Source organism: Galeopterus variegatus, unplaced genomic scaffold (genome assembly GCF_000696425.1).
Source record: "Galeopterus variegatus unplaced genomic scaffold, G_variegatus-3.0.2 Scaffold1228, whole genome shotgun sequence".
In the NCBI taxonomy this organism is placed as follows: Eukaryota; Metazoa; Chordata; class Mammalia; order Dermoptera; family Cynocephalidae; genus Galeopterus; species Galeopterus variegatus.
This window is the reverse complement of record NW_007727339.1, coordinates 264,549-287,446: the sequence shown is the minus strand read 5'-3', so window position 1 is coordinate 287,446 and position 22,898 is coordinate 264,549. Positions and strand designations below refer to the sequence as shown.

Here is a 22,898-nt window from a genome sequence, read left to right as displayed (position 1 = left end):
AACATGTTTTTTTTTTCCCTGTTAGACGATATATATTTTAGTGTTCTTCGGAATATTAAAGTACAGAGTATGATTAGTTATGACTCACCTATTGTTTCCGAATAATTGTCAGAATTCTTTATGATTAAGTGTATGCATGCATTTTACTATTACTGTAGTAGGTAATATGTGGCAATAGAATGGCTAATTTGTCTTCTAATTTCAGGTGCACTTGATATAATTAGGCGGTATTTGGTTATCTCTATTTAAAAAAAATATCATTTAAAAAGTGTTTTATTTGGAAACCATTTCAAGTTTACGGAAAAGTTACAGAAATAAAAGCATTGGGAAGAAGACCCATATATGCTTTACCAAGATCAAACTATTGTTAACATTTTACCTCATTTATATTATTATTTGTGTATTCTTTGTATCACCTTTGCTGTGGACTGAATGTCCCTCCCAAACTCATTGAAGCTTGAATTGTGTCCCCCAAGTTTTATGAATTAGAAACTTGGCCCCCACTGTGACTGTTGATAGGATGAGAAATCCTATTATTATAATTGAAAGTTGGGGCTTTGAAGAGGTGATTAGATTCTGAAGACCTTGCCATAATGATTGGATTAAAAATGGTGGTTGTGGGCATGGTTCTGAGGGCTTTCAAAAGAGAGTGAAGGAAGGGGTTGCTCTTTCAAGTTTCTCTGCTCCACCGTTTTCTGCCATGTGAGATCCCTTGGTCACGTTACCACCAAGAGCCTCACCAGATGTGTTCCCTGGACTTTGGACTTCCTAGCCTCTGAAACTGTAAGCAATAAATTTTGCTTTCTTTATAAATTACCCAGTTCCAGGTATTTTGTTATAAGCAACAGAAATGTACTAATACAACCATATATCATTCATTTTTCTGAAACATTTGGGAGTAAGGTATATGTATGTACCTTTGTCTTTTATCCTAAATGTATATTTTCTAAGATTAGGGATATTTTCTTATATGTCTGTAGTTAAGTTACCAACTTCAGTATATTTAAAATGATACATCACAGGTTTTATTTATTCTAATTTTGTCAGTTGATCTAATAATATCATTTGTAGTATTTTTGCTCCTTAGTATAGGATCCACCTTAGGGTCAGGTACTACATCTAATTGTCATGTCTCTTTAGCCTCCTTTAGTCTGAAACGTTTCTGTAACTTTTTTTTTTAAAAACACATTTTTGAATACACCCTTCCCCTCCTTAAATAAGTGTTCCTCGTTTTGGGTTTGTCTGGTGTTTCCTCATGATTAGATTCTGTTTATGTATTCTCAGCTGGAATGCTACAAAGGGGAGTGTCCCTTCTCATGTATCACTTCTGTAGGCTCATGATGGCCATCTGAGCCTCATTGTGGTACTAATTTTGATAGCCCAGTTAAGATGTTTTCTTATTTCTCCATTATATAATTAATTACTAGTTTTTTCCCTCTGGCAACTAATGAGCAATTTATGGGGATATACTTTAAGACCATGAAAATACCTGGCTTCTCATCAGAATTTCCCCCTAGATTGAGGTCTGATTACTTTTCAAGTACTTCACCAAGAAAGATTGGTTGTCATTCTTTTTCTTACCGCTGCAAATTGAAATATAAAAGTAATATTACTACCAGTAATTTCACTTATTAGAAAAATATAAAAGGGATGGTAATGCTACTAATTCAAAAAAATGAGTATAGGTAATTATAGTGATTTCATCTTTGAATTAAAAGTTCTTAGAAAGAAAAATGACTAATCTGTGTATTTATTGGCTGTATCTTCTCACTTAAGTGTGTGAATTTTGGCAGTTAAACAATTGAGTAATAGTGTGTTTTGTTAAAAGACCACTGTTTAGCTTGTAAAAAATGGTTTCTTCTGGCCAAGAGGAGAAATTTAGTATGAGGCTTTTTTCATGCTCCTTATTTCACTGTCTTTACAAAATAGCTTGAAAACTAAAGCCTTTAAAAAAAAATAATTATTAGTGAAAAAATTGTGAGATATTTGTCAAAGCGCAGGTAATTTTCCACTTGTCTTTTCAGGTTTACTGTATTGGATTGGACTGCTACTGTAGATGGATAGGTCAAGCAAAGAGAAAACTTCTTTTCCCATGTTGTTCTTAATAGCTTGCTTTCTGTATTTGTTTATTTAAAAGAGCAGTTGTAAAATCTAACCTAATCCATTTAGAATTACCCTACTTTCAAGGCACTGATATGTATGAGGATTTCACTGTGTTCTCACCAGTGTCAGATATCACAGTTTACAGTCAATGCACAGTACATCTCCTCTGGTAGATAAACCTGTTGACAGAGAATAGATGCCTCCCCTGTTCTTGTCTTGGGGTATCTTCAGTGTCCTTTCACTAACATCGGTTTGCTGCCTCTTGTCATCTTCTTCCTGGTGTTAACTTTTACCTTGGTTTCTCTCTTTCCTTTAAATTCTTACCCTTTTCCATTTGCCTCATTTCTGAGATCTTTAGGAGTAAATTTAGGTAAGCTCTACATGGTGGCATTGACAATGATAGAACTTTTTGGGATAAGGCCTTTGGTATACTAATGAATTTGAGAAAAAGAGAGCCACTTTCTTCTGCTGTTGTAGGTATTCATCTGCTTGCTTAATTATATTTTAAGTGAAAGGCCTGAATAAAAAATAAAACCATAAGTGTTAGATCTGGTAGTGACTTTGGAGATACTTCTCTAATTTACTCTTCTTCTAGAATAAGGAAGCTGAATTTTGAAAAGGTCAGGTGACTTACATGTGGTTAGTAAGTAGCATAATTAATAATAAGATTCCCTGACTTTGAGAATAGTTGTCTTTTTGTCATCATATTTTGCTTCGGATTTATTTTGCCCTACCAAATTTCAGGGATATTTATTGCCATGCTGCTTTGTCTTATAGGGTATGCATTGAAACTACAGGTCCATCCTCTGTCACAAAATTAGTGAGTGCTGTGCATAATCATGGCTCTGTCTTACTAAGTAAAGGTCAGTTTATATTTTATATGCCATTTAAGAAGGCAAGAATGAAAGTATATTTTTATTTCTATACCCTTTCCCCTAAGTCTGTGTTCTTTCACTTAAAAGGATCAGCTCATAAATATCCAGATTTTAAGAATAATGTGACTTTGGGCAAGTGACTTAACCTGTCTTTGCCTTGGTTTTCTTATCTGAAAAATGAAGATGATGCTACTCATTTTATGGGGTTGTTGATTACTTAACTGCTTAGAGCAATGTTTGATGTTATATAAGTATTTGTTGTTAGACTTGTTAAAATAAATAAAGCAAAGTATAATTAAGTAGTATTTTCTAAACATTTTGTTACCCAAGCTGCTAGTTTCATTTAAACAGCTTCTTGACAACATAGAAGTAAATCTCAGCATTAAAGAATAGATGCCTCCCCTGTTCTTGTCTTGGGGTATCTTCAGTGTCCATTCACTAACATCGGTTTGCTGCCTCTTGTCATCTTCTTCCTGGTGTTAACTTTTACCTTGGTTTCTCTCTTTCCTTTAAATTCTTTACCCTTTTCCATTTGCCTCATTTCTGAGATCTTTAGGAGTAAATTTAGGTAAGCTCTACAAGTACTTTATTGGTGGAAGAGTTCCAGCAGTTTCTTCCTTTGTAGCCTAATAATTCTTATTTTGCTCAACAGATATTTATTGAACATCTTTCTGTACTCAAGATATTTTGGAATAAAAACTCAAAAGACTTGATTACCTAATTTTCAGTTGTAGCCATAGCAACTGAATTACAGGAAAGTTACTGTTAGCATTCCAACAGTGAGAAGAAATGTTGGAGATGAATAAACCTCTCTAAAGAAGTTTAGGGGCACCCCAGTATACTACAACCCCCTATACTTTTATCATGGTGTAGCACTATAATTGATCTTCATAATCATAAAATTTTATTGCCAGGACCTTTGAGGGCTATCTAATTTAGTTTTCTTGTTTTACAATTGATAAAATGACCCTGAAACACTGAGAACACATTAAGTTGTGTTCCATAGATTGTGTGTGAAAAGTTAGCCAAGTATGTATTATGTTTTAGAAAGCTAACTCTGCAAGCTATGTTTAGCTCCCATTCTAGCTGCTTCATTTTGTAAAATAACTATTTCCTAATGATATGAAATAAATGGGGGTGGGGGCACCAACATTGACATACTCACGTAGTTAAATTTTTGAGGAGTCAAAAGTTATATGTCACCTCTCCCAGGGTGATGGAGACGCAAAGGATTACTCAAAGCCCATTTCTCCAAAGCGATGAGAGGCTTGAAGGGGTTAATCCCAGGAGGGATTCCTTCAAGAGAGATTTCCTAGGAATGACCCCGAATCAGGTTTTCTCTCAGTTTTTATTGCCCAGGCAAAAAAGTTACAGAAAAGAACATAGGTGGTTCATCAGTCATAGTAGGAGGCAAAATAAGCTATGTGAAGTACAAAAAGAAATAATGAGATAATCGTCATGGCAACACTTAGTTCCCCAAGAAACTTAAAGAAACAGCTGAAGGCAAGATGAGGAACATCCCCCAACCATTAATCTTGAAGCTTTTAGCTCACGTACTTTCCCATCATTAGGTTTAGCTGCACCAAGGATGACTGCCCTTAGAGCAAGCACTTTTGCTGTGTTATAATTTTTTTTTATCTACAACAGAGACTTTAGTCCTGGGAAAGTTTTCTGTTTTTCCCAAGCTTAGCATTTCTATGTGTAATTCTAAAAAGTTAGGCTATTCCTAAAACCTACAGGGTTTTGGCCATGCTAAAACTAAGGACTGTGGCCCTGCTAAGCTACTATCTATGCTAAAGGCTTTGGCCCTACTAAAATCTAAGGACTGTGGTCCTATTAAGCTAAAGGTTAAGCCCCGTGAAATACATGTGCTTATTGATGTTAATATCCTCCACATTATACTCAGATTTTCACCACATGGGGGGGTCAGTCCCCCTAAGCTCCATGTTCAAGGGTCAACTGTTGTCCCATTCCATTGTATGGACAAACGGTCCCGATTTAAGATAATTCAATTTAAGATTTTTTAACTTTCCAATGGTACAAAAGTGATACCCATTCAGTCGAAACCATACTTCCAGTATTCATACAACCATTCTGTTTTTCACTTTCAGTACAATATTCAATAAATTATGAGATATTTAACACTATATTATAAAATAGCATTTGTGTTGGGTGATTTTGCCCAACTGTAGGCTAATGTAGTTGTTCTGAGCATGTTCAAGTTAGGCCATGCTAAGCTATGATGTTTGGTAGGTTGATTTATTAAATTCATTTTCAACTTATGATATTTTCAACATAGGATGGGTTTATATGGATGCACCCCCATCATAAGTTGAGGATCACCTGTATATATTACATTTTGTTTATTCATTCATCTGTCATGGACACTTGGGTTGCTTCCACCTTTTGGCTATTGTGAATAATGCTATTATAAATATAAGTGTACAAAATTTCTTTGAGTGCCTGCTTTCAATTCTTTTGGGTACATGCCCAGAAGTAAAATTGCTGGATCATATGGTAATTCTATTTTTAGTTTTTGAGGAACTGCTTGTACTGTTTTTCACAACAGCTATACAATTTTACCTTTCCACCAACAGTACACAAGGGTTCCAATTTCTCCACATCCTCATCAATATTTGTTGTTTGCTTTTTTTTTTTTTTTTTTTTTTTTTTTTTAGTGGCCATCCTAATGAGTGTGAGGTGGTATCTTTTTATGGTTTTGGTTTGCATTGTCCTAATGATTAGTGATGTTGAACATCTTTTCATGTGCTTGTTGGATATTTGTGTATCTTCTATCATGACTAGTTTTGATATATTTAGTTATTTATTATTTTTTTTTAAAGATGACCGGTAAGGGGATCTTAACCCTTGACTTGGTGTTGTCAACACCACGCTCACCCAGTGAGCAAACTGGCCATCCCTATATGGGATCCGAACCCGTGGCCTTGGTGTTATCAGCACCACACTCTCCCGAGTGAGCCACGGGCCGGCCCGATATATTTAGTTTTGATATCATGAGGATTATAATGTCTAATATAAGTAAAAGTAGTGGTTATGGTTCTGTTAACATTTTTTTCTGAAATCAACCAAAACGCCACTGAATAGGGAAAAAAAAAAGGTAGAACTTTTGGAGTTCTGTAGAGGAAATTAATTTGTAAAATTGCGATTCAATGTGTTCGGGACTTGCAGTGATTGTGGAATGTATATGTGGCTAGCATAAGGTCACAGCATTCAGTCAGTCATTGTTAGGGCCTTGAAAATAGTCCTGTTTGTTTAACCAGTCTCTTGTGTAGATATTTGTTAATCTTGGGCTGTTTACCAAAATAAGAGTTAGTTCAACCAAGAAATTAATATTTGGTAAAGTGGCTAGAATATAAATACATAAAATCAGTATTAAGTGTTACTCATTAAGATGTACTTCACAATAGCAGTCAAAATAAAGCATATGGCAAGAAACATGTAAGAGTTATTATGAGAACTGATATTTTAGTGAAGATTGGAATGATTGAGTGGACAAACCAGGTGCCTGGATAGAGAGACTTGATGGTGGTTAAATAATACATTGATAAGACAGTTCTTCTCAAATTAATACATTTAATATAATTTTAGTCAGTATTTTAACAACATTAATTTCTAAAGTTTATTTGGAATGTAAGAGATAATGAATCAAGACTATTCGAAAACTCTTCAAATTCTTGATCTGCTGTATAGAATAATACCTAGTATAAGATATAATAATAAACCTGGTGTTTATTTAGGAAGAAACAGACTAATGGAAAAGAATTGAGGACCTAGATATAGAACTGTCTATATATGGTGTTTAGTGTATCACTTCTAATTAGTTGGGAAAGAATGGATTTTTTTTTTTTTTTTAAAGATGACCGGTAAGGGGATCTTAACCCTTGACTTGGTGTTGTCAGCACCACACTGACCCAGTGAGCTAACCGGCCTCCCCTATATGGGATCCGAACCCGGGGCCTTGGTGTTATCAGCACCGCACTCTCCCGAGTGAGCCACGGGCCAGCCCGGATTTTTTAATTAGTAGTGGGATAATTATTGGTTATCTGTTTGGAAAAAGAAACTTTCTTGCAGTATATAATCAGATTCCAAATGGGTGAACATTTTAAATTTGAAAAAGTCACACAAATACTGTTAGTAAATATTTAATTTTAGTCTTATGACATTGAGGTTAGAAGCCAAAAAAAGAACAAAACCGATTACATGAAAGGAAAAACTTCTACAGAACAAAATATTTGATCAGCCTTTGTTAAAAAGACAAATTGCAAAAAGCTGCTCAGCAGTGAATTTTAACAGTTATTGTCAAAATAATTTAAATGCTGAAAAAAGAAAAGTGAAGTTTTTGATTTTCTTCTGCTTTGTTTTTGAAAATGTATAGATGGGGGGAGAATTTACAAATTTCATATATATATTTGTAATGTATTTTTTTTAAACTAAGGGTATATGTAAAAAATAGCCTCAGTTTCAAATGTATATTTTTCAAATGGGAGAATATGCCTTTGCATGAACAAAATAATGCACTTCTTTAAAAATTATGGCTATGAGGAATGTGTTCTTAAAGTAGATTGTTACCACCCCTAAAATATTAGTTATTTACTAAAATGGGCACAAATGCAAGGTTGATGCTAGAAGGTCACGCAGTGTTATATCTTTATAAATATTGTTAAGTCTGACTTCATATGTTTTATTTTGTTCAGTCAGGACAATTCAGTGAAGATATGATACCCACAGTGGGCTTCAACATGAGGAAAGTAACTAAAGGTAACGTCACAATAAAGGTACGTCAGTTTCTTGCCATACTTGATTTAAATTGCTAGCCTATACAGCTAGGAATTTTTCTCTTTGTTTCTTTGTTTTTACTTGAGTATTTGCAATTCTTAAGTAATGAACAAGCATGTTCCAGAAGAGTGTAAATCCATTGTTTTCTGTTTCTCTAATACATCAAAATATATGAGTTGAAATGTTAAGTGCCCATAAAAAACTTAGCATATGGGTTGGCAGAGGTAATATTTGGGATTTAGATGTTCCTAGGAAATAAAGATCCCATCTTTAGAGTATTTGGAATATGACATTACATTATTTCATGAATAATATTTTATATTGAAAGGTAATAATTTATTATTCGTAATATTGGTAGTTTAGTATTATATTTGTGGTAGCAAAATGCTACAACAGTTTTCCCTATCTTTACTACTAAGCCCTAAAATTAAAATTGTAAAATAGAAAAAAGTTAGCTAGTTGTTTAACAAAATTTTGTTTTTAGAATGAGTTTGACAGATTGAAGTCATGGACTGTTGGACTGTTTATTAGGGGCAGTTTTTGTTTTTTGTTTTTTTTGGTTTAGTAGTTCATGGAAGTTTACTTCTATGGCCTGAGTCCTAAATGGCCATTTTGCCCAATTCTTGTGGTTCACAGAAGTTGTTCACTAAACTCTTTCTGTGGCACATCTAATGAAGCTACTAATTTAGTCATGTCTATGTCTCTTTATGCATGTTACTAGTGTCTATGGCTAAACTGGAAATCTCTTGAAGATAAATACTATAACTTAAGACTTTTATGTAGCACAGTGCCCACCATGGTGCTGTACATGTCTATGCCCAGTTAGGCATAGAAATAACATAACTATGGATAGTGGCTTTTATATGCATGAAATAATTTTGTACAAGAAAAAACACTTAGGTAGGAAGGTTGGCTATGTTATTTGCAGGATAATAAAAGTTTGGGCATTGATGTATACCAAATCAGACAATTAAGTTTTAATAGATTCTGAACTGTTGTTCTCTGTCTTGGCATTGTAGTTCTGTAGATTTTAAAAGTGTTATCTTAAAGACATAGACTTTCAGTGTTAGAAATGTATTTGTTAACAGGAAAAGAAAGTATTTCACATAAACCAAGCAGAATTTTAGTTCTAGTGTAAACACATTAAATATGGACTTAAGATTTAAAAGTGATCCCAAGAATTCCCAGATTAAGACTTGTTTGAGCTGCAGTTTTTCAGGAGCACTTTGGCTCTAACATTGTGGAAATGAGAATATCTTCTTGATCTTTCTCTCCTTCTGCTACTTCCTCCTTCAATGAACTATTTGAAATATTTTTATCAAGAATTGTTTTGAGCTGGTCAGTTAGCTCACTTGGTTAGAACGTGGTGCTGGTAACACCAAGGTCAAGGGTAAAGGGTTTAGATCCTCTTACCAGCCAGCCACCCTAAAAAAAAAAGAAAAAAAAAAAAAAGAATTGTCTTGTCTTGACTTAAAGATCTGGGACATAGGAGGACAACCCCGATTCCGGAGCATGTGGGAACGGTATTGCAGGGGAGTCAACGCTATTGTGTAAGTTGTTTTTTTTTTTTCCTGTCTCTCTTTTTTTTAAATGTCAATTTAGGCTTCAAAGAAGAAAGTTGTTTTTAATACTTCCCAAATCTCGGTTTTTATCTCAGGCTATAAAAATCTTTCTTAGCTAATTTCTTAGTATAATTCCATTAACAAAAAATTATGACTTAAAGCTCTCATTCTGTGATTAATTGTTAATGTTTTTTGCTTACGCAGCTGAAAAGCTAAGGGATAGAAATGTTTTACTATCATGTATTATCTTGCAAGAACAGTCTAGTTAAAAGTATTCATGGTGCTGAGCTTTTCTTTATCTAGGACTTAATTTATTTTGATTAACAATTTCGATAATGTAAATTTTAAGAAAATCAAAAATGTTGTATAATCCTAGTTGTTATCATTAGTGCATGTAGAGAAGACATATTGAGATCACTTCATTTTTTTTTAAAGTTACATGATAGATGCTGCAGATCGTGAAAAGATAGAAGCCTCTCGAAATGAACTACATAATCTTCTAGATAAACCACAGTTACAAGGAATTCCAGTAAGTATGGAGTACTTGTTATTTTATATTTGTAATTATACAATTATATTCATTATATTGGAAATCAGTAAAATGTCTTTTTTAAAATTAATGTCTGGAAGGCTTATGTTTACTGAGTATCTGCCATTTACTGGGCATTGTGCTATTTATGAATTTCTTAACCAGGTATCTACTAAACTACTATGCAGCAGGAGCAGTGCTCAGTCCTGGGGACATGATAATGAGAAGTCAGTAGAAACATAATCTTTGCCATCATGGAGCTTTTGGTTTAGTGGGAAAGGTAGATGATCGAAGAACACTTGAATAATGCAGTTCTGTTAAATGCTATGAAGCAAGTGCAAGGGGCTATGAGAGTTGTAAGTTAGGAGGAAGATTTGGTCTAGTTTGGTGGAAGAACAAAAGATTACTGAGGAAGTGACACTTGAGCTGAGATCTGAGGGATGTGTAGGAACATGAAGGATGTGATGGTTGGAGGAGAAGAGAGTTCTCACCAGAGGCCCTTTGGTGAGTGGAAGCATGGCACTGAGAGGAGGCGAGTCTCTCTAGAATGCAGAGCAGAGTGGGGAGGGGAGGGTGGAGAGTGGCAGGCCGTGCAGCAGCTGGGACACTGGAGGAGGCTGTGCTGTGCAGGACTGTGTGGGAAGCCATTGAAGTGCTTCAGACGATCAGATTTATGATTTGAGTAGATCACTTGGATTACACAGTTTAAGAATGGATTGAAGTGGTCAAGAGGGACTGTGAGGAGGATGGTTTTAGGAAGCTATTTTAGTAGTTCTGGCAAATTACGGTACCTTGTATTAGGGTTGTGTCATAGACAAGATGGGGAGAAGGGAACAGATTTTAGAGATATTTAGGAGCATAGTCACCAGACTTGGTAATGGATTAGAAGGGGAGGTATACAGAATAATTCCTAGTTCCTTGCTTTTGCAGTTAGATGGAGGGTGGTGCTGTTTGTTGAGCTGAGGAATGCTGAAAAGCACCAGCCTTTAGCCTCATTGTAAGCTCATGGAAGTCAGATACTTGAGATATATTATCTCAATTAATCTTCACAACATTTTGAGGTTGGTGGTGTTATCCCTTCTTTATAGCAGTTGTTATACATAGAAGATCACATGGCCTTTAGTAAGTACACAGCCAGCCAGGTTTTGAATACATGTCTTTCTGACTTCAAAGCTTATTCTTTTTTTCTTTTTTTTTTTTTCCCTTTTTGTCTTTTTTCGTGACCAGCAACGGATCGCAACCCTCAGTGTCGTGCCCGTACCGGACCGGGACTGGCAACGGGATCGCAACCCTCGGTGTTGCTCCCGCACCTCGCTCAGCCAGTGAGCGGCCGGTCTGTATGTGGGATCCGAACCCTCGGCGGGAGTGCCACCGCACTTCCCAAGCGGCGCACTGTAGCAGTGTGCCACCGGGCCGGCCCAAAGCTTATTCTTTTTATTTTGTGTTAAAAACTAGTTCTGCATACCACAACTAAAAGTCAGTCTTATCTTGGTCACCATAAGCATTCTTGGTTGCAAGTGGTAGAAAGCTGATTTAAGTAGAAAGGAATTCATTGAAAAGATATTGGGTGGCTCACAGAGTCTCTGGGAAGGCTGCACATAAATAACCAGGCTGAGAAAATAGGCTAGAACAAGGGAAGCTAAGCAGCTGTCAGGATCACATCCAAACTCACACTACAGAATAGGTCTGGTGACCACATGCAGTTAATTTCTGAAGAGTAGGCACAATTGCTCTGGTTGGAGAAGTTCTAGCTGATGCGCCTCTACTGTCAGAATGGATTCTCTGTCCTTGTTTTCTTGCATCAGTTTGATCCTAGATTATGTGCCCATGCTGTATCTAAGAGGACAGCTGGGGAAGAAATTATCTACAGAAGTAAGTAGCTTTATTGAGAGGAAGTTGCATAAAGTGGAGGAAAGATGCCAGAAAACCACAAAACTGACAGCTGATCACAAATGACCATGTTACCTGATTAGAAACTGAGCCAGGTACAGCTTCAGAACCTGGAATGACTTAAATAAAGTATGGAGAGAGGTAAGAGTCAGGGAAGGGAACTGACAAAAGGTACTGAGACTTGGTTTTTGGCTCTCTGACTCCTGTAGTCTTATTTAACATTCCTCTGAGAACTCCTGGTGCCCTTGGCCGCCTGTGCCTCTGCCCTTGCTTCTTTGTCCTCTGTGCAAAATTGAAATAAGAGTCTAGGCCTGTGAGTGGTATTGGTCAGAATGTCCGGAATTGAGGTGGGAGAGGTATGAAGTGAAAGAAATAGGTATGACACGATGTGTACTTCATTAGAATAGATCAAAGATACAAATTCAGACTTAGGGTATGGATGCTGTGAAATAAGTTATATGTATTCATATTCTTTGCTTTCATAGAGAAAGAATATTGTATATGGGAAAGATAGAGTGGCAGTTGGGAAGGCTGTCTCTGCTTTGCCCCCTCCTCTCTGTTTTTTTTTTTTCAAAGTACATATAACCATCAGATGATGACATTTATTCCAGAGTTTATAGCTGCTATATTCATCCTGATGCGTTGGGAAGGCTGTCTCTGCTTTGCCCCCTCCTCTCTGTTTTTTTTTTTTCAAAGTATATATAACCATCAGATGATGACATTTATTCCAGAGTTTATAGCTGCTATATTCATCCTGATGCCTACCCTTATCCATTGTCTTAGAATATTTATAAATAATATTCTATAGGTGTATCCTGACTTTTAAAAGCTTATGTACACATTCACATGATTAATGGCTGACAGATAAAAAATGGTGCCCACCCTTGGTAGTTAAGATCATATTTGCATTTTGGTGACAGTTTATTAAGAAATAGCAGAATATGATGCTGGTAACACCAAGGTCACGGGTTCGGATCCCAGTCAGGCCCCCCCCCCCACCAGCTGCAAAAAGAAATAGCAGAATGCATAGCATAGACTTAGAATATTTTAAATAGAAGTTGGCACCACTCAGCCAGTTACAGCTTGAGAACCTGGAGTAACTTAAAGTGTGGAGAGAGGTCAGAGGAATTAAGGGTATCTACATGGTAGGAGTTAAGTGAATGCTAATGTGAATAATTAAATGAATGAGATAGGCAACTAGTTATACAAATATGCTTTAATATTATGGTTTGTGTTAACATCCTAATTTTAATGTCTTCATATATCAAGATGATACATGTGACATTTTCTTACATAAAAGTTTACTTTTAATATCTTCTTTTTAAAGGTGCTAGTACTTGGAAACAAGAGAGATCTTCCTAATGCCTTGGATGAGAAACAGCTAATTGAAAAAATGTATGTCTTCAGAATGAATGATATTGCTTTTAAAATTTGGTTCTAGATGATACTATTTTGCCCTCTGTTTTGTTTAGCAACATTTCATTCATAATTCAGTAATTATCATAGCCATGTTTTTAGGTAGATAAACTTGGCCTGCCAGAGAAGTGAATCCAAGTAAAACTGAACAATGTATGGCAGCTTTTCTAAACACAGACTTATTCTCTTAATTCTGCTTCTTATAGGAATCTGTCTGCTATTCAGGATAGAGAAATTTGCTGCTATTCAATTTCTTGCAAAGAAAAGGATAATATAGGTAAGAAATGACTGGCAGTTTTGAAAGAGATGCGTATAATTTGAAGGAATATTTAGTGCTTCTTGCTGTTTATAATCCCCATTTTTGTTTAAGTGACTTCCTTTACAGGGTACTATTGCTTTTTGCCTGAGAGAAAAGAGTAGACATTATGCCTTTTGGCAACACATATAACATTTTGAATCTTCTCTATGCTATTTAAAGAAGTAAATGCAATAAAGCTGTGAGGTTAAGCATTATGTGGTACCAACTTATTGTATTAATTTTTGCAGAGCTAGTATCCAGCTGTGCTTTTTAACAAAATAACTTTTTTTTTTTTTTTGTCTTTTGTCTTTTTCCGTGTCCGGCAACGGATCGCAACCCTCAGTGTTGCCCCCGTACCGGACCGGGGACCGGCAACGGGATCGCAACCCTCGGTGTTGCTCCCGCGCCTCGCTCAGCCAGTGAGCGGGAACCGGTCCGTATGTGGGATCCGAACCCTCGGGCGGGAGCGCCGCCGCGCTTCCCAAGCGGGGCACTATCCAGTGCGCTACCGGGCCGGCCCACAAAATAACATTTTTGAAATAAGTCTTTACAAAACTTGTACAGGCACTATAACAGTTTTTCATTTATTGAACTAGTATATTACTGTAATATGTTAGCACTCTTTTGGAAGTATAAGCCAAAAGTACCCTTATTTACTTAATGTCTGTATTTCTTAGAACTGCCACAACAAAGTACCATGAACTATGTGGCTTAAAACAGCAGAAACTTATTCTCTGAAGTTCAGGAGGCAAGAAATCCACAATCAGGGTGTCAGTATGGTCATGCTGAAGGCTCTAGGGGAAGATCCTCTCTTGCCTTTCTAGCTTGAGATGCTTACCAGCAATCCTTGGAGTTCCTTGGGTTGTAGATGAACCTCTCCAATCTCTGCCTCACAATCATACTTCACATGGCTTTCTCGCCTGGTGTGTTTCTGTGTGAGTGTATTATTTTCTTATAAGGACGCAAGTCATGAATTTTTAGGACACCATTCAGTCTAGCACAGTATCCTTAAAGAATATGTATGACTTCAACTAATTTGGTGAGGTATTATTTAACAAACAGAAGTGTATTGGAATAAAATGTAATAAATCATACCAAACTAGTATATTGGGGGGAAAAACAAACGAACATAAAAAGTATTTTGACATTTTTTTCTTTGGCCTTCATTCATTATGCATTGGTTCTCATCATACTTAACTTTTTTTCAAGTTAGTTTCAGTCTGTCCTCTTGTACCTCACTCCCCTGACCTCCCCCGCAAACATGCTCTAATGAGCTCAAAGTGTTGATAGTCGTTCTGGCTGATTCTGGGCTTCCTTTAAAGACCACCCAAAGCAGTCTGAACCCTAGTAATTCAGCTGATGGACACAAATTTTCCTTTATTAAACGGATAGAATAAGTGACTTTTTACATCGGGAGCATTCATTTAATTTAACAACAGACTCTTCAAGCACTTATTAGACTTATTTAGACTTTATTTTAAAAAAATTTTTTTTTTTCTTTTAAGATGACCAGTAAGGGGATCTTAACCCTTGACTTGGTGTTGTCAGCACCACGCTCTCCAAGCAAGCAAACTGGCCATCCCTATACAGGGATCCAAACCCGTGGCCTTGGTGCTATCAGCACCACACTCTCCCAAGTGAGCCACAGGCTGGCCCTAAAAAAAATTTTTTTTTAATGTGAGGAAAATTCTTGTTCAATTTTAACAAATGCCCCCATGAGAGCATTTACTTTTATACCAGTGGTTCTGGTATAAAGTAACCATTGGTACTAGTGGTTCTCAATGGGAAGTTTTTCCCCCAGGAGACATTTGACAATGTCTGGAGACATTTTTGATTGTCATAACTAGGAGAGTGATACTGGCATCTCATGGGTAGAGACCAGAGATGTTGCTAAACATCCCACAGCCCCCATAACAAAGAATTATCCAGCATAAAATGTAGCAAGGTTGAGAAACCATATTCTGCACTATCATAATTTTTAGTAAATTGTGCTAGTCTATAAATTATTATATTTTCTCTCGTATTTCCTAAAATGGAGGGGGGAGGGGGGCTGAAGGTAGTAAAAAATCCTTTGTTTTACCACTGTCACAAACCAGCCAGTTATTTTCCTGAAAAAAAAACTCTCGAACTCATTTATGCAGGAAATGCAGTAAAGCTGGTGAGAACTTCTTTTGCTGTTCGAGGCTGATCCTCGTGCTTTGTGGCCACCTGATTTGTAATTTTAGCATTCCTCGTTCATTTAAAGTGTTAAGCCTAGGTGAATCCACTCTAATTAAATTCAAAACAAGTAGTTTTTAAATCAAAATGCCTATTTATTTCAGAGCAAGAAATATAAATGACAACCAAGTGGATTAAACTTTTTAGGTAATCAACTCAGAATACCCTCCTTGATTTTAGCTTTTATCACGTTTTATGCCAAATTTATGAATTTATGAAGTTGCTCCAAAAAGTATTTCAGTGCACATGGGTTGTATATTATCCTTGCAGTTTTCTAATGTGGTACATGACGTACCTTAATTTCATTAGTAACATCCTCAAATCACACGTACAACAGATGACTTCTAGGAAGATGATCTTTGCAAAGGTTGTTCCATATCTATGATCTTCTTGTCATGGAAGGTGACTCCTTCTTCATCTGAGTATCTTATTTCTATTCAGCCTTTTTCTCTAGTCTTAAGGATCCATCTGTCTTCAGGATATGACCTCTGTTCATTGTCCACAGAGGGTTTTCCTTTGTGTTTTAGTGAGTTTCCTAAATATTTAAACTTAGATTAACTTCAGATTTACCTTTTTCTCATTCAGTTCAAATGAGTGTGGCTTTGTGTTTATTACACACTGCCGTTTCTGTTTTGAGTGCAAAAGACCACTTCAGCATTTGGTTAAATCATTGTTTCCACAACTGTGAACAGGTTGTATTTGTTCATATCTCAGCTCTTAGCTGTTTTTTATATATGTGTGGCTTAGAGTTTCTCTCATGCATGTTAGTTGGGAAACTGGAAGACTGGATTTACACATTTTTCCTGCTTGGAGAATAGAGTGCGGCTTTTAATAGATTCTCACATACCCTTTTTGTGGATAACACATTTTAAAGAACTCAGGATAATAATTCAGTGTTCTTACTTAGCTGTCTTCTCAGTCTGTGCACTTTTCTTGGTTAGTCTCAGCTGCGATAGCTTCACCTGCCACCTATAAGATGATATCTTGTCACTTGTCATCTCTTAGATCCACATAGCTAAAACTGCCTGTGAACATCTTCATATGTGTTAACCAGACTTAGCTGTCTTCTCAGTCTGTGCACTTTTCTTGGTTAGTCTCAGCTGCGATAGCTTCACCTGCCACCTATAAGATGATATCTTGTCAGTTGTCATCTCTTAGATCCACATAGCTAAAACTGCCTGTGAACATCTTCATATGTGTTAACCACTGCCCCTCAAACTTATGTGTACACCTGAATTTTTAATCTTTTCAACTCAATGATGTTCTCCTTTAGCCACTGTTTTAGTTAGCAGCTCCATGACTCACACACTCATTCAGGCCAGAAGATACTTTCTTACCCACTACATGTGCTCAGCCACCAAGTCCTATCAGTTCTACATCTTCGTCATGTTTACTCCTCTCCAACCCCACGGCGCCTTTGTCCCTTTCCTACTCCTGTTGTGATAGTTAGTCCCCACATTGGTAACCCTCCAAGTTATCCTCCTCTGTTGCCACTGCTAGCTTACAAAAGTAAACTAATATGATTTCCTTGCTGAAAATTCTGCAGTAACTTTCTATTGACTTGAGAAAAAAACCCAAACTTCTTAGCACCTAAGAATTACATACAAAGGTATCTGGCTCCCTGGAGCCCAGTGGTTCTCAACTGCAGACAGTTTTGCTTCCCAGGGGACATTTCACAATGTCTGGAGACAGTTTTCGTTGTCACAACTGGAGGTTTTGGTGATAATGGTATCTGCTGGTTAAGGCCTTGGATTCTGCAAAACATCTAAGGTGCACAGGAAAGGCCTTTCCCCCTGCGTAGGAAAGAATCATCTAGCCCCACATGTCAAAAGGGCGAGGTTGTGAACCCTGCTATCCTTGGCAGTGAATGACAATATTCTTCCCCGTCCCAATGCTTCACTGCATCACATACAGTCCATCCAGAGCTTCACACAGTTTCATGCCTTTTTTGTTCTTTTGCTATTTCTTTTGCCTTCCATTCTGTAGGGCGCTTTCCCAAACCCAAATGATTACTTGTCTTTTCTGCCTGTTATACTCAAAAGTTCCTTGAGGACTGCGAGGGGTTCTCCCAACTCTTTGCATTCTTGGCAACTTGTATGCAGTACCTGATCTTATAGGTGATGCATAAAAAATGGCACCAGCTGTCCTGTGCACAATTTAATTTTAAATCAGAAGAATCTTTAGTCTCTGATAATTCCTCCTATTACCCTCTTGAAGCTCAGGTAATAGAGTAGTACAGATGCTGAAGGCAGATAGGACAGGCCCAGCATGTGCCTTGAATTACTTGTACTTTAAATACTGTCTCTGATGTTTAGTTTTTTAACTTTGGTATCTTAACATCTTCACTTTTTTCCTCCTTATCTTTAGATATCACACTTCAGTGGCTTATTCAACATTCAAAATCTAGAAGAAGCTGAAGCATCTCCTGACGTCTTCCAGTCCTTCTTGGCTATAATCCTAGAATTATTGTCTGTTCCTCTGAAGTACTCCCCAGAATACAGTCCTTCCTAAACCCAAGAAATTGCCTTTTTCAGAGTTTATTTCTCATGTGCACTGCTGAAGATGTGTATCCCTAATCCTTCATAAAGAATCAGCTAGAGTTGTCATGATAAAGTCAGCACACACAGAAAGGCTTCTTACACATACTTGTCTTAAACCGTGTAGAGCTTTTTTAAAAAAACACCACTTTTGACCATCTGAAATTTAAAAAATTGCATATTTTTGTTCTGGTCATTCTGGGCCAGATTTTTATATTCGTTTTGGTAAATGTCTATAGTATTTCATTACATAGTCCAGTAGCTTAATACTGATACTGACTTGATACAGCATGAAGTTTCTAGTGCCACACACAGTATTTAGAAAACCTTTAAGCCTGACTCATGTGGGATATATTTTATCTCACAAATGCATGTGAAATGTATAATTACACCTTAGAAATTAAAGAATGGTCTGCAGAGAGTGAGTAGAGGCACCAGATCAATGTTGTTGGTTCTTTACACCAGTGAGATCCTATCTAATGAATTTTAGAAACATTCTGCTTTCTGAGCATTCTTTATCACCAGATAGCAGTTGGGGATATGGGAGTAACTAAAGCATGCTGTTTTGTATCCAGATCGTTACTTTTTTTTTCCCCTGGTTTGACATACTTTTTTAAGGGGTAGGGAATTGAAGATTTTCTCAAAAGCTTTCATTAAATTAGAGCATTCCAGCCAATATAATAAAACCTGTTAAGACTGTCAGACTTTGTTCAAACACCTGTTTGTTCTTTCTGTTTCCAGTCATTAAATCAGTGCTGCATGACACTCTAACTCTTAACTTTTTATATCCAGTCATAAAGTTGACTTTCAGCACAAAGATACTTATAAACAAATACAAAGTCTTATTTTTCTCTCTTATTGATGTAAGGTTTGGCACTCTTTTGTCTGGTGCCATTAGACACCTTGATTATTGTGACAACTCTAGACCTGCCTGCTTTATCTAATGTAATCATGTGCAATGTCTACAGGTTGTTTAATAATCACACAGAGAACTGAGGAACTGATGCAGTTTATTGTTTGCTTCTATGATACAGAGATGTATAAAAACTGAAAATGAACATGTTTTGTAGTTTAATGATCTCCATATACATAAAGGGACATATTAATACTGGTTCATTTGTAAATTATTATACATGTAGACCACTGTAGTAGATAAAACTGTATGGTACATACACCTGCTTATGTGTTGCCTCACACTGTGTGTGATTTTGTTTCTTTTGTTAAGCAGCACTTACGTAGACAGTGCATTTCCAAACATGTTGAGCATTCAGAGTGTAGTCAACAGTAAGTTCTTTTAATGAATACCAGTTTTAATTTATAGACTGCCATGGCCTTAAAAATATTCTGTACAAAATACTGCACTGTGTTGCACAGACACTACTTGTTTTTCTCCATTCACATCTTTATGAGTAGAATCTGGGCTTTTAAAGTTCTTTTCTTATTCTTTGAAGCATGTTGCATACTTCCCTGATGGGATGTATGGTTCTGTAATGTAAACGGGGTATTTAAATTTGCTTCTGTATTTTAACACCATTAATGGCCACTGTGAACTGTTAGAAGGAATGTGGCAACTTGCTTGTGCCTAAAAAGAGGAATCAGATCCAAACTAGAATGTGTAACTATGTGGAGACTGCATAGGTTTGTTCACTGACCTATAGCTAAACTCTAATGTGCTTGTGTGTCTGTTCATTGCTTTCAGCATTTTTCAAGACTTCCAAATGCTACTACAAACATTTTCCTGTGCATTAACCTCTGCATGTGAAATCTTAACAGTTACTGAACTCTGTAAATACATGACTTTTTTTATTTAGGTGTATGCATTTTTCGTCTGTTTACTGCTCTTCTCAGCTTTATTCAATAAACTTGCATTTTGAGGGTTTGTATTGGCAGTTTTAACTTAAAATGTGCATCATGATGGGAGGTGCAGACTTTTTTGGAAGGGGGTGAAAAGAAAGGTACTATGAGTTGGGTACATAGACCATATGCTAGAAAGAAATCAGCTCAGCCCTCAAAGAATTGGGTATGTGGGCTAGTTAAAATAGAAATAAACTTTAAAAATATCCACAGAATTGATATTGTGACTTTTTTGGGGGGGGGGATGGGCAGGAAGAAGATGCCGCAACTTATAAAAACTCTTATGACACACCAAATTTGCACAGAATTGATATTGTGACTTTTTTTTGGGGGGGATGGGCAGGAAGAAGATGCCGCAACTTATAAAAACTCTTATGACACACCAAATTTAGTACTTTAAGTGCAAGAGCTAGTAAAGCATTTTATAATCCAGTTTTAAAAGTCAGACCAAAACCATACTAATAAGGTGAAATTGCAAGACATACCTACTTACTGACTTCAGTTCAGAATAAAAATATTTTAAATACCAAACACACTGGTTTTCGCACAAAGGCACATTTAGAGTAAAGCATTTGGCCCACTTTTGCTAGTATGTTATCTTCTGCACTAATAGTTAAGTTTATCTCATCAAAGCTATTGGAGAAATGATTTTATATATTTTACTCAGAAAAGTTTAGTTGGCTTTCTCTACATATCAATACTGTCATTCTGTACAGCCAACCCTGATGGACTAACTCGATGTGTGACTTAGCATTTCTGTCCCTAAGATATCACATTTCAATTCTTTTACTGAATCGAAGCCATTTTGTCAATCAGTCTGTTTGGTTACTGTCTTACCACTCTCCTACCAAAGGAGTGTGTGTGAGTGGGGGGCAGGGAGGGGAGCATTGAGTATATTTAGCTTAATTCTTGTTTTTATTTAATTCTTGTTTTAATTTTAAGTTTGTATCTGCTTTCAAAAATCGTGACTTCTAAAATAAGTCCCTTTGAGTCTCTCAAGTAAATTGGATGTTTTGGACCATTACAGTGTTTTTTGACGAACTAAATGCCTTGTCTGTTTTATCCATCTAGGACTGAGTTACACGGAAATGCTGTTGATCTCGTAATTACAACCTCTCAAAGGGTCTGGCAGGTTGAGAACTGGAGTGGAAGCTTAAATGTAATATAGCAGGCACCATGCTGTAACATCCAATTGGCCAAATGCTTCACTCTAAAAATGTAAACAAACCACCATGTTTGCTTAAAATATTTTCATTTTGTTGCAAATCTGTGAGGTCATGTCCTCAATAACACGCTAGTGAAGAGACTTGAAAAGGAAGACAGTAAAGCAGACAGTAGACTTATGGACTTAAGTTTGCTTTTCTGTGAGTGTGTGGCCCATTGCAGGTGTTTCCTGTTGGTAAATATCCCCCACACAAAGTTCTGTTTAAAATTCAGCTATTAATATAAATATGTTCTCGTCATTGCTGCCTCTTGGGTGTTCTTAGGGAAACAGAAGCAAGTTATTGACATGTTAGATGGACTGCAATGGGAAATTTCTTAACCTAAGAAACAGCAGTAGTCATTCATTATTTCCATTTCATTAATAAGCCTCCTCTTCAGTAAGATAATTCTGTTTTAAAATCCCAAGGCAGCAGGCACTTAGGTAATGCAGATTTCCTGGGAGGAATCAGGAAGGGGAAAAGATACCTTAGCCTCATTGTACAGGGGCTTGCAGGTCTTGCATTCATAAAAGGGATGTAGGCAAAGAATTGTCAGTTAAAAATGCTAATGTAGCTTGGTTCAGGATTGGCATTTGGGAGAATGTATTCTTTTCTTTGTGTTAACTGATTTTTTGTCCGTGGTGAATTGCTGAATGCCCTGTGTCGCCTTAGTTTTCCCATCCGTAAAATGAAGAAAGGATTTCTAACATGATTTCTCCCACTAACATGCTGATTCTAGCAGCCTAGAGATTTGATTGGTTTTGAAACAAAGCAGAGAAGAGATGAAAATGCCCACTTGTCTTAGTAAATATGTTCATATTGCATGGTCCTTCCACTTGGGAATAATCCAAAAATGCAGAAACATGTACATTTTATAACTTTAAAATTTAAAACAGTTAATGGCTGGAGATAGGCATTTTACAGAATGATGAAATAACTTACATTTTGCTTGAAGGAAATGCTGTAAACATACAGGTTTATATTTTGAAAGGATTTGCAAGTTTTAGAGTTTATTTTTCCCAGATTGCAGAAGAACGTTTACTATGGTGTACACTGTGGAAAAATATGTACCTTCTGCCAGTTTGAGGGTAAATGGTTTAGAGCTAATGTTTAACACTTTTTAACTGCTGTGTTGCTAGTTTCTACTAGAATTTATTTAGAGCTTTGGAGAAACCTGGTACGGTTAGAAAATACTTCTTTTCAAAGTAATTGGATGGGTGGGTTGGGTAGCAAAACCATAGTGTGCCTTTTGAACATGGGAAGTGTAGGATAGTAACCGATTGCTGATTATAGTATCTCCCCCAACCAGTTTTTTATATCATCTACAAGTTTGGCCTGCCCTCAGTGTTGTAGTCTGTATCTCACTATGTGCTATCTTGTTAATATATTTTAAGAGGATCCATCATTTCTATCTACTGTTACCCAATACATGAATTGGATAACTCTTTTTTCTATTGTATCTTTTATTCTGTAAGGAAAAATTCAAATTGCTATTATTTGTCATGCCACTAGCTAATTTATGAAAGTACTACCCCTCCTCACCATTCAAAGAAGGGTTAAGAGGCTGGCCGATTAGCTCAGCTGGTTACAGCACAGTGTTACACCACCAAGGTCAAGG

General features: G+C 36.5%; 1 protein-coding gene across 2 annotated transcripts in view; it reads left to right on the top strand.

The window, feature by feature from the left end:
• The window catches only part of ARL8B (ADP-ribosylation factor-like 8B), a 48,615-nt gene extending 28,325 nt beyond the window's left edge, over positions 1–20,290 (top strand). Inside the window, exons 2-7 of one of the 2 annotated variants that reach the window (XM_008575726.1) lie at positions 7,694–7,774; positions 9,252–9,325; positions 9,773–9,866; positions 13,084–13,151; positions 13,379–13,449; positions 18,055–20,290. In XM_008575726.1, the coding sequence (XP_008573948.1) occupies positions 7,694–7,774; positions 9,252–9,325; positions 9,773–9,866; positions 13,084–13,151; positions 13,379–13,449; positions 18,055–18,104 (438 nt within the window). In that variant the 3' untranslated portion in view covers positions 18,105–20,290. The remainder of the gene's footprint in view (positions 1–7,693; positions 7,775–9,251; positions 9,326–9,772; positions 9,867–13,083; positions 13,152–13,378; positions 13,450–18,054) is intronic. The other variant, XM_008575728.1, reaches the window with a different exon arrangement.
• Positions 20,291–22,898: the final 2,608 nt, after the last annotated feature.